This window comes from Macaca nemestrina, chromosome 13 (assembly GCF_043159975.1).
Source record: "Macaca nemestrina isolate mMacNem1 chromosome 13, mMacNem.hap1, whole genome shotgun sequence".
NCBI classification, from domain to species: Eukaryota; Metazoa; Chordata; class Mammalia; order Primates; family Cercopithecidae; genus Macaca; species Macaca nemestrina.
The window spans coordinates 48,908,126-48,920,838 of NC_092137.1; the positions used below are offsets into that span (position 1 = coordinate 48,908,126).

At 42.2% G+C, this 12,713-nt stretch overlaps 1 protein-coding gene across 2 annotated transcripts in view; it reads right to left on the bottom strand.

The window, feature by feature from the left end:
* LOC105465004 (luteinizing hormone/choriogonadotropin receptor) overlaps window positions 1-12,713 on the bottom strand; it is a 63,142-nt gene that overhangs the window by 16,841 nt on the left and 33,588 nt on the right. For both annotated transcript variants that reach the window (XM_011713180.3, XM_011713181.2), the window contains 2 exons: window positions 10,380-10,448; window positions 5,311-5,385 (listed from right to left, as the gene is read on the bottom strand). In XM_011713180.3, coding sequence (XP_011711482.2) covers window positions 5,311-5,385; window positions 10,380-10,448 — 144 coding nt within the window. The remainder of the gene's footprint in view (window positions 1-5,310; window positions 5,386-10,379; window positions 10,449-12,713) is intronic.

Consider the following 12,713-nt stretch of genomic DNA (forward strand, 5'->3'; position numbering starts at 1 on the left):
TATTCTCTTTGTAGTAATTGTGAATGGGAGTTCACTCACGATGTGGCTCTCTGTTTCTTATTGGTGTACAGGAATGCTTGTGATTTTTGCACATTGATTTTGTATCCTGAGACTTTGCTGAAGTTGCTTATCAGCTTAAGGAGATTTTGGGCTGAGATGATGGGGTTTTCTAAATATACAATCATGTCTTCTGCAAACAGAGAGAATTTGACTTCTTCTTTTCCTGGTTGAATACCCTTTATTTCTTTCTTTTGCCTGATTGTCCTGGCCAGAACTTCCATTACTATGTTGAATAGGAGTGGTGAAAGAGGGCATCCTTGTCTTTTGCCAGTTTTCAAAGGGAATGCTTCCAGTTTTTGCCCATTCAGTATGATATTCACTGTGGGTTTGTCATAAATAGCTCTTATTATTTTGAGATACATTCCATAAATACCTAGTTTATTGAGTGTTTTTAGCATGAAGGGCTGCTGAATTTTGTCGAAGGCCTTTTCTGCATTTATTGAAATAATCATGTGGTTTTGGTCATCGGTTCTGTTTATGTGATGGATTACATTTATTGATTTGTGTATGCTGAACCAGCCTTGCATCCCAGGGATGAAGCCAACTTGATTGTGGTGGATAAGCTTTTTGATATGCTGCTGGATTTGGTTTGCCAGTATTTTATTGAAGATTTTCACATCGATGTTCATCAGGGATATTGGCTTAAAATTCTCTTTTTCTGTTGTGTCTCTGCCAGGCTTTGGTATCAGGATGATGCTGGCCTTATAAAATGAGTTAGGGAGGATTCCTTCTCTTTCTATTGATTGGAATCATTTCAGAAGGAATGGTACCAGCCCCTCTTTTTACCTCTGGTAGAATTCGGCTGTGAATCCATCTGGTCCTGGACTTCTTTTGGTTGGTAGGCTATTAATTACTGCCTCAATTTCAGGACCTGTTATTGGTCTATTCAGAGATTCGACTTCTTCCTGGTTTAGTTTTGGGAGGGTGTATGTGTCCAGGAATTTATCCATTTCTTCTGGATTTTCTAGTTTATTTGTCTAGAGGTGTTTATAGTATTCTCTGATGGTAGTTTCTATTTCTGTGGAATCAGTGGTGATATCCCCTTTATCATTTATTTATTGCATCTATTTGATTCTTATCTCTTTTCTTCTTTATTAGTCTTGCTAGCAGTGTATCTATTTTGTTGATCTTTTCAAAAAACAAGCTCCTGGATTCATTGATTTTTTGAAGGGATTTTTGTGTCTCGTGTGGGTCTCCTTCAGTTCTGCCCTCATCTTAGTTATTTCTTGTCTTCTGTTAGCTTTTGAATTTGTTTGCTCTTGCTTCTCTAGTTCTTTTAGTTGTGATGTTAGGGTGTCGATTTTAGATCTTTCCTGCTTTTCCTTGTGGGCATTTAGTGCTATACATTTCCCTCTATATGCTGCTTTAAATGTGTCCCAGAGATTCTGGTACATTGTGTCTTTGTTCTCATTGGTTTCAAAGAACATCTTTATTGGTGCCTTCATTTTGTTATTTACCCAGTAGTCATTCAGGAGCAGGTTGTTCAGTTTCTATGTAGTTGTGCAGTTTTGAGTGAGTTTCTTAATCCTGAGTTCTAATTTGATTGCACTGTGGTCTGAGAGACAGTTTGTTGTGATTTCTGTTCTTTTACATTTGCTGTGGAGTGTTTTACTTCCAATTATGTTGTCAGTTTTAGAATAAGTGTGATGTGGTGCTGAGAAGAGTGTATATTCTGTTGATTTGGGTTGGAGAGTTTTGTAGATGTTTATTAGGTCCACTTGATTCATAGCTGAGTTCATGTCCTGGATATCCTTGTTAATTTTCTGTCTCATTGATCTGCCCAGTATTGGCAGTTGGATGTTAAAGTCTCCCATTGTTATTGTGCGGGAGTCTAAGTCTCTTTTTAGATCTTTAAGGACTTGCTTTATGAACCTGGGTGCTCCTGTACTGGGTGCATATATATTTAGGATAGTTGGCTCTTCTTATTAAATTGATCCCTTTACCATTATGTAATGGCCTTCTTTGTCTCTTTTGATCTCTGTTGGTTTAAAGTTTGTTTTATCAGAGACTAGGATTGCAACCCCTGCTTTTTTTTGCTTTCCATTTGCTTGGTAGATCTTCCTCCAGCCCTTTATTTTGAGCCTATGTGTGTCTTTGCATATGAGATGGGTCTCCTGAATACAGCACACCAATGGGTCTTGACTCTTTTTCCAATTTGGCAGTCTGTGTCTTTTAATTGGGGCATTTAGCCCATTTACATTTAAGATTAATATTGTTATGTGTGAATTTGATCCTGTCATTATGATGCTAGCTGGTTATTTTGCCCATTAGTTGATGCAGTTTCTTCATAGCATCGATGGCCTTTACAATTTGGTGTGTTTTTGCAGTGGCTGGTACTGGTTGTTCCTTTTCGTGTTTAGTGCTTCCTTCAAGAGCTCTTGTAAGGCAGGCCTGGTGGTGGCAAAATCTCTCAGCATTTGCTTGTCTGTGAAGGATTTTATTTTTCCTTCACTTATGAAGCTTAATTTGGCTGGATATGAAATTCTGGGTTGAAAATTCTTTTCTTTAAGAATGGTGAATATTGGCCCCCACTCTCTTCTGGCTTGTAGGGTTTCTGCTGAGAGATCTGCTGTTAGTCTGATGGGCTTCCCTTTGTTGGTAACCCGACCTTTCTCTCTGGCCGCCCTTAACATTTTTTCCTTCATTTCAACTTTGGTGAATCTGACAATTATGTGTCTTGAGATGGCTCTTTTGGAGGATTATCTTTGTGGTGTTGTCTTTATGTCTCAAATTTGAATGTTGGCCTGCCTTGCTAAGTTGGGGAAGTTCTCTTGGATAATATCCAGGAATGTTTTCTAACTTGGTTCCATTCTTCCCATCACTTTAAGGTACACCAATCAAACATAGATATGGTCTTTTAACATAGTCCCATATTTCTTGGAGGCTTTGTTCGTTTGTTTGCAGTCTGTTTTTCTCGAATCTTGTCTTCTTGCTTTATTTCATTAATTTGATCTTCAATGACTGATATCCTTTCTTCCACTTGATCAAATTGGGTATTGAAGTTTGTGTATGTTTCACGAAGTTCTCGTGCTGTGTTTTTCAGCTCCATCAGGTCATTTATGTTCTTTTCTACACTGGTTATTCTAGTTAGCCATTCGCCAAACCTATTTTCAAGGTTTTTAGCTTCCTTGTGATGGGTTAGATCATGTTCCTTTGGCTTGGAGAAGTTTGTTATTACCCACCTTCTGAAGCCTACTTCTGTCAACTCATCAAACTCATTCTCTGACCAGTTTTGTTCCCTTGTTGATGAGGAGTTGTGATCCTTTGGAGGAGGAGAGACGTTCTGGGTTTTGGAATTTTCAGCCTTTCTGCTCTGGTTTCTCCCCATCTTTGTGGTTGTATCTACCTTTGGTCATTGATGTTGGTGAGCTATGGATGGGGTTTTGGTGTGGATGCCCTTTTTGTTGATGTCGATGCTATTCTTTTCTGTTTGTTAGTTTTCCTTCTAACAGTCGGGCCCGTCAGCTGTAGGTCTGTTGGAGTTTTCTGGAGGTCCACTCCAGACCCTGTTTGCCTGGGTATCACCAGTAGAGGCTGCAGAACAGCAAATATTCCTGACTGATCCTTCCTCTGGAAGCTTTGTCCCATTGGGGCACCTGCTGGATGCTTGCCAGAGCTCTCCTGTATAAGATGTCTGTCGGCCCCTACTGGGATGTGTCTCCCAGTCAGGCTACATGGGGGTCAGGTACCCACTTGAGGAGGCAGTCTGTCTGTTATCAGAGCTGGAACGCTGTGCTGGGAGAACAACTGCTCTCTCAGAGCTGTCAGGCAGGGACATTTAAGTCTGCAGAAGCTGTGCCCACAGCTGCCCCTTCCCCTAGGTGCTCTGTCCCAGAGAGATGAGGGTTTTATCTATAATTACCTGACTGTGGCTGCTGTCTTTGTTCAGATATGCCCTGCCCACAGAGGTGGAATCTAGAGAGGCAGTCAGCCTTGCTGAGCTGCGGTGGGCTCCACCCAGTTCGAGCTTCCTGGCAGCTTTGTTTACACTGTAAGCATAAAACCACCTACTCAAGCCTCAGCAATGGCGGACGCCCCTCCCCCCACCAAGCTCCAGCATCTCAGGTCTGCTGCGCTACCAGCGAGAATTTCAAGCCAATGGATCTTAGTTTGCTGGACTCTGTGAGCATGGGACCCACCAAGCCAGGCACAGGAGGGAATCTCCTGGTCTGCTGGTTGCAAAGACCATAGGAAAAGCACAGTATTTGGGCAGCAGTGTACCATTTCTCCAGGTACAGTCTTTCACAGCTTCCCTTGGCTAGGAAAGGGAAATCCCTGGACCCCTTGTGCTTCCCGGGTGAGGCAATGCCCCGCCCTGCTTCAGCTGGCTTTCTGTGGGCTGCACCCACTGTCCAGCCAGTCCCAGTGAGATGAACCAGGTACCACAGTTGGAAATGCAGAAATCACCCATCTTCTGCATCAATCTTGCTGGGGGCTGCAGACCAGAGCTGTTCCTATTCAGCCTTCTTGGAAGCAATTTCCCATGTATCCTTTAAACCCTTTTTAACTGAGAGAGCCTGGTCCTAATCCTTGCACCCTCAGAGAATCTGACAGCACCTCAGCCCTGTCCAGCCAAGTGCCAGGGGCAAGCCAGATCTCTGGTCTTAGATTCCCATCAATGGATTCCAGGTGGGTAGCCAGCCTCTTTGCCAGCACATGAGGCCACCACCCCCCATATTTGGTGTTATGGGTTGAATTTTGTCCCTTGTTCAAATTCGTATCTTGACGTTCTCAGTACCTTAGACCTTATTTGGAGATAGGGTCTTTACAGAGGTAGTGAAGTTAAAATGAGGTTATTATGGTGGGCCCTAATCCATGACTGCTATTCTTATTAAAAGGGGCAATTTGGAGATATACACATACACACACACATACATGCACACACATACACAATACCATGTGAAGACTGGAGTTATGCTGCCACAACCAGAAAGAACTAGCACAAGCTAGGAGAGGCCTGGAATAGACGCTTCCTTCACAGCCCTCAGAGGGAACCAATCCCTGCTGACACCTTGATTTTGGACATCTGTCTTCCAGAACCATAAGAAAGAATTTCTTTTGTCTAAGCCTGTCAGTTTGGGGTACTTTATTATGGCAGCTGTGATACACTTGGTCTTTCCAACAGCAGCCTTTTCAGGTGTAGAGGCTGATGTCTCACATATCAGCTTGGGGATGATGTGGAGGGATCACCCTAAGCAGCCCTGTTGGGGTACAATGGGCAGGGAGGGGAGGCAGCACCACTCTACTCACAAGATTTTCGGCCCCGTGGCCCCACGGAAGGCTCCATTGTGCATCTTCTCCAGATGTATGTTTTCCTTTAGCTCCCTGTGGGGAAGGACATTTTCCTTAGTGGAGTTTGTACCTCATGTGTAAGCATTCATAGCTGTGTGTACACATATTTAGACCAACCTATGTGCATGGTGGTAGGGTTAGAAGGGGAAAAAGGGGGAAGTGGAGGGAGAGTGGGAAAAAGACGTGCTAGTCCTTAATGAAATAATGAAATTGCTGGCATGTGTGTTTGGCCGCTCCTTTTTTCTTCCACTACCTCCTCACTTGGTAGAACTCTGTCCTGTAACTTAAAGTACTCACCCGCTCCTGTCTTGGAGTTATGAAAGTTTACCACCAGACAGCTGGGTAAGGTTGAAAATGCTGCTCCAAGAGGCCAAGGCTTGAAGGGCTGAAGTGCAACCTACTCTTTGTTAGCCTCTCCGCCATTGTGACCTTGGAGGTCTCAGAGTGTGCTAATAGTTATATATTGAAGTTTGCAAATACTTGAAAAAGTAGGGTCCGTTCAGAGTTATCTCTTTTGTAGTGTAATTTGTATTCTTTTTCTTTCAGATATGCATTTCTCAGTGGGTGAGAAAGAGGACTTACAGCCTCTGTAGAAAATTGCCCCATGGAGCTGTGCAGTGTAAATGATCATGGCCAGGTGTGTGTGTGTGTCATGGAAAAAGTGTTGAGGGCCACTACTCTCAAGGCCATGGAAGAAGCCAAAAGCTGTTATGGAAGTAGCTCCCTGAGGGCTCTGCTGCCTTGAGTTCAAAGTCATTCCGGCTAAACTCCTTAGGAGCAGCACAATCTGGTCCTCCTAGGCAGCCTCCTTTCTGGGCCCTGACACTGGTATCTCTAAGCACAGGCCCTTTTCTGAGTAGTCGAGGGAACTAGAAGAGGAATCCCTGGGCGCAAGCCTGCCAGCCTTCTTTTGAGCACTTCCTCTCTATAAGAGAATGGTTGTGATTCACAGAGCATCTGGAAAACCCTGGATGGTGGGCACAGTGTGCATCTGTCGTTGGTGTGATGATTTCAAGCATGGGAACATGATTCTCTTACCACCATTACAGTGTACCCAGCAAAACAAACATACTAACATCCATTCCCCACCCTCCTTGCTGTTTAAGAACTGCAAAAGCCCCTGCATTTCACTCTCTGGGTGGCTGTTTTCCACATTTCTACTAAGCATTTTCTTTGGAAACCCTCAGCCCTTTCATCAGAATCCACCTGTCAATCTCACATCGTCCCATCCCCTGGGTGTATTTCCACTTTCAAAGAGATGAGATTGTCAGAGTCAATTGCTGTTTAAAATCTAAATCAAAAGAAATTTTTCATCCTAAACCTCCATGACTCTTCTTCCTGATGTGTTTTGTTTTAATTATATTCAGTTATAGTTATACATCATTGAAACTGGGCTCTGTGAGCAAATTATTCTTGTGTTAGCCCAGTCAGATTAATTGTTCAAATTTCATGACAGAGCATTTCACATGTTTTACTAAAACCCAGATCTTTCTGTATACTGGTAACTCTGTATTACGCAACTTGGTCAAAAAATAAATTAATTTCCCACATTGTCCTGGGGGTCACTTTTGAGAATTCTCCCAATGACGTGACCTTGCAGGTGTGAGAAGCACAGGCAGGATGACCTTTTGAAGCACAGTGGAAGAAACCACAAGTTCCACCAAAGTTTTCCCAGCTGGGGTGCTCTGGGAACAGTAGGGACTGACTCCCAGACCCCTCAGGTGCCTCAGGGCCACCTTCTGGGGCTGCTCCTGTCTTTCCTGTGTCCTGTGCTGCCTTAGTAAGTCAGGTGTTTGCGAACTTTGCAGGACTTCAGTATCATTGTGTTCTGAACAACTTTGGACAGGCCTATTTATGAGAAAGGCTGAATGTATTGTTTGAAAATTTTGCTTGACAATTTTGAAAACTGCTTCTCCCCTGCTATTTAAACTCTTTAATGTGTTACCTTGCCCTTAGAAGAGAATTCGGACTCCTTTCCCATGGCTGCTCAATCCTGCTCCATCTCCTTCATCTCCAGTCTCCCCCTTGCTAAAGACCCTCCAGCCATACGGGCCTCCTCTCAACTCTTGGGACTTACCAACTTAGTTCCTTTTCCAACTCAGGACCTTTGCACATCTGCTCCCTCTTTCTGTAATGTGCTTCCCTCACTGTTGCCACAGTGGAATCCTTGTCATCCTTCAGGCTCAGCCTAAATATCACGTCCTCAGTGAGGGCATCCTGGGTACCTTGCCTAAGTTGGTCACCCCTCATACTCTCTCAGATCTCAGTAACAGGTTATGTCCTTCTTAGTTATATATTACCCTTGTAATAATTTTATCTATTATTTGCTTTTTTTGTCTGTCTCTTTTGATAGATGAGAAACTTCAAAAGGGCAGGGACTGTGTCCTCTCTACCATTGCAGACTCAGTACCTAACACAGTGCTTAGTATATCAGTGGTGCTTAATAAATGTTTGTTGAATGAAATTAAGTTTGTTCTTGGCAAACTGACTCATGTCCTTGGTTTCCTCTTTCTTACAACAGTGAGATGCAGGGCATACAGAATGTTGACTAATTGGACTTTTCATAGTTCATACCCATTTTGGTATCTCTGTAACAGTTGAAATGCTGCTGACCACCTAAAATCTTCCCTCCTAAATTTCTATTTTTCCTGACCTCACACAGACATACTGTGTTGGTTTTCCTCCCATCTGTTTTATTTTGCTCTTGCTTCTCATGCTCATCTTGTTTCCCTTTAATTTAATATTCACTTCTTTTGATTTTCCCCCTGTTCAGGTAACCTCAGCCACACAGGATTTCAGCCATCCCCTCTATTCAGATGACCCTGGCACTTGTGTCTCTAGCCCTGCCCTACCCCTTCCAGCCTTCCATCCTTCCTGCTCACAGATGAGCCTTCTTTAAGCACTCATCTCGTACTTCCAACTCAGAACTTTCAATGGCTTCTCGTTTTCTGGAGAAGAGAGTCTAAACTCTTTACTATGGCATCTGAGGCCCTTCCTGTTTTGTCCCTAACTTGTATCTAGAAAGCACTATTTGCTGGTCTCTGAATACATGCTATACTTCCTCTTCTGGACCATTCTTCTTGCTGTCCTCTGCTTGGAAGGTGTTTTTCCTCTATTTTTGCCTAAGTTATGCCCAGCTCAAAGCCCACCTTTCCCAGATACTTTTTATACTTTCCTTTCCTCCTGCCTTGAAGTCCCAGAGAACTTTACCTCTCTCTGGGGAGGCTTCATGCTTTGCTTCTGTTTTAGTACTTAATGTGTAGTTTATACAGCATTTGGAGATGCTTCTTCCTATGCTGTAAGCTCCTGTAGGGCGACACTAGGACTTAATCATCTTCATTTCCCCTCAAAATATGACATGTTTCTTCAAACACAGCTGATGCTTCATAAACATTTGTTGAGTGAATAATGGAATGAGGCATCTGAGAGAACTGTGCCAGGAGATGATATAAATGCCTCTGATTTAAGTTTGGCAGAAATCGATTCAATTGGCCTGAGTGAACCCTTCATTAACTTAAGGATGCTTGTTGATGAACCTTTCATTAAGTCATCAAGTCAAAAAGAACATGAGGGCAAATTCACCCCATGATAGGAGAACAACTTTAAAAATTCTACCATTTCTTGAACACTTAGTATGTGCTACTATGCTGTGCTAAGCACACAAAAATATAATCTTGTTTAATTGTTTACTTATAATTAATTATATTGTATAGTACATAATAAATAAGCACCTACTATATGCCAGGCACTGTGTTAAGTATTGAGGATATGAAACAGATCTTTTCATTTCGGTGGGGTATCTTCAAAAAAAGCCTATTAGTGGATCTACTTTATGAATGAGGATACTGTGGCTTAGATAGGTTAAGTAACTTGCTCAAGGTCATACCAGCTGTTAAATAGTGGGACTGGAGTTTGAGTCTTACTCATTGTCTCTTAAGTCTATTCTGTTAGCCACCAAACTATATAGCATGTATCAGTATAATAGAGGCTTTGGTTAGATACCTATCATTAAAAATAAATAGCGTATTGTACAGAATTTTGCTTCCCAACTTTAGACTGTGCTACCCAACTTCAGACTGACAGCATCAGCATCTCCTGAAGCTTGTTAAAATTGCAAATTCTCAGGCTCTACCTAGATCCACTGAATCCAAGTTTCTGGGGGTAGGGCCCAGGAATCTGTATTTTAAACATCTGCAGGTTCTTCTTAGGTGTGTAAAAATTTGAGAAGCATTAGTCTAGATTACAGCTTACACAACTTATTTATTTTAAAGGCCTTTTTGTTTATTTTCCTTAATTTTGGCTTTAATTGAACTTTTCATGTGCTCTCAGTTTTTATTATGAACAAATTGTAGGGTGACTGTCACCTCACCCTGTACTTGCTGTGGTTCAAATGTCCACAGCCCCACAAACTTTGTGAATATGCCACTCTTTTAGAAGAGGATCCATAGAAGGAAAGAGAGGTCAAGAACAATGAGGGAAACAGTAGCGATGCTCTTCTTGAGTTAAAGGCTGTTAACATGAAGAACTGGGTAGGGTGTGGTGAAAACACAAGGCTCCCTACCTTGTGGAAAATGAGCTTCCTCCCGCACTAGCAGTACAGAGATGGGACTCCCTGAGTGGGTCTGTTGTGGCTGATTAGACTGGTAAATGGTAGTATTATCTGATTTCTCTGCAGTGGGGCCAAGGGAAGAATTTCTTTCTGAAATTCTGCTTGCTCTAACACACCATCAACCTGAGTGAGGGGGCTAGAGAGGGAGGCACTGAGGTGGAGGAGGCATAAAGTAGGGTGTTGAATATTTCAGTAAACTGTCAACTTCAATGTATCCAGGCTGCATCTGCCTTTGAAATCAGGGTGCTGTGGGGTTTCTAGCCAGCCAGTTGCCTAGTAACATGCATGAAACACTGAGGGCTAGCCACTTGAAAGTTTATTTTTGCCCTGAGTTAGTTGCTGAAGATTGAATGTGATCTTGTAGCCAGAGTAATATTTCATTTTTATTCGTGAGCTGGGGAAATGAGCAAATACTTACAGTGAAATCAGTGTCGTCCCATTGAACGCATGACTTTGTACTTCTTCAAATCCATTTCCATATAGTTTGCTGAAGGAGGGAGGAGAGGGTTTAGGAATGGGAAGAAACTGAAAGAAACAGTTTGGAAACACATTTTTCCTCCTGTAACATATATTACTAAGATTATTACAGGCATTCATAATATCTAGTTCTCTATCGTCACCACCACCATCAATTTATTAAGTGGCTATTAAGTGCTAGATACTTCATCAGCCACTCTATGTATATTTTATGATTTAATCCTCATCATCATTTCCATTATACTGACAAGAAACCTAAGCCTCAGTGTGGTTATGTAGCTTGCTTAATGTCAAAAGGAAAACAGTGGCATAGCTGGGATCCGAGGCCAGAGCTGTTTAACACTTAAGCCTTTCCTCTGGTTTTGCAGGCCTGTGTGGGCATATGGGTTTTCTGGGTGTTGAAAGCTGAGGGCAGAGGAAGCCTCCAGCACTGAGCCAGCTTTTTTTTTCTTGGGTGAGTGTGTGGTTTTGCTGATGTCAAATTTGGCTTCACAACCAAGAAGATTTCACTGTCTGTAAACAGTTCTTTAAGACCATTAGTGGGTAGTGAATCAATTGACTTGGGCATAACCAGCGTTTAAAAAACTACATAGAAAAAATAAAAAGTACTAGAGCATTTTGCAAGTAATTAGGGTATTAATTTTTATGAAATTTTATGCCACCATTTTTTATAGTATATATCTATAAATACACATACATACATACATACATATATACTTCTACCCGGAATAAGACATAAGAGGATCCTTAGAACACAGATACAGGGAAATGTTTGAGCCAAAAAGGAGTCTAGAGGGAATCAAGCAGCACATCGTCATTTTGCAAAGAAGGAAATAGACTCAGTGAGGGAAAGTAACTTGTCTAACAAGTTTGAAAGCTACTGACTTAGATGGAAATATTTGTATAAGTTCTTTGTGAATGATGATGTAAAACCCCCATGAGAAAGGGCTGTGGTGTGACGTACTGTTAAGCTCCTTTTATCTGCCAAGACCCTAACTTCCCTTTGCAGGGTTGCTGGGAGCTGGCCAGGGACAGGCTGTGGGGTGTGACTTGAGAAATGGTTCAGAAATGTGCTTCACTTATTCCTGCTCCAGGTAGCTGTTGTCTTCAAGGCCTCTCTAGTCTTCGTTAAATAAAATGAACATGGAACTTCACTTTATGGGGGGTGTGAGTGTGTGTGTAACATCAATAGCATGTATGTACTCTGTGTGTATGTATGTATGGTCTCCTCCCATCAACCCACAACACAGCTGAGACAAACCAACATATAAATAAAGGTGTGACTCATTTTGAAGTATAATATGTAAACTCTGAAATTCAGAAAATATAACTAGAGGTTACAAAATAGTTCTTAAGTCTCCTCATTAGATTCAGTTCAAAGAGGGCAGGGGAGCATATTTAATTCATTTCTTAAAGCCCTGGGGCCTCACAGAATGCCTGGTACCTAGCTCAGTCAATAGCCTGGGTAAAGCAGCGGCTTTGCCCTTCCCTGGGAGGGGGAGGCTTCCATGGCTTCCCAGGCCCTCATATGCTTTCTTCTGAGCTTCTTCAGAGTTTACGGCTACACATACTAGCTCTCCCATATTGGATTACTGGATGCCACTTTCAATAGTTTTCATTCCCTTCTATATTGTAGAATCTGAGGCACGTTTCTGAACCATTTCTCAAGTCACACCCCACAGCCTGTCCCTGGCCAGCTTCCAGCAACCCTGCAAAGAGAAGCTAGGGTCTTGGCAGATTCAAGCAGCTTAACTTTACATCACACCACAGGCCTTTCTCAAAGAACTTATATTTCCATCTAAGTCAGTAGCCTTCAAACTTGTTTGGTTATGATTTATGGTAAGAAATTCATCTTACATACTCCCATTTGGTCATCCCATTCATTTAATGCATATTTACTGTAATACTCTCAGGTGCCAGGCACTGTTCTAGATACAGGAGGATATGTTTCTCTGGAGGAGGTAAACAAGAAAACGTAAAATATAATCATGGGTCAGATGATGATAAAGCAATGGAGGCAGAGCCAATCAGCTTCACATTTTAGCTCTCCCATATTGGATTACTGGATGCCACTTTCAGTAGCTTTCTTCCCCTTCTATATTGTGGAATCTGAGAACATAGGGACAGGGTTGATGCTTGTTGTCTTGCATAATTATACACAACCTTGTTGCCTCCTTAGAAGCTCAGTTTCACCGGAATTCTTTTTTATTTTACACTTAGGATATTATTCTTTGGCAGTCTCCTGCCATTTTAGGGGCTGCATTCCTTTATAGCA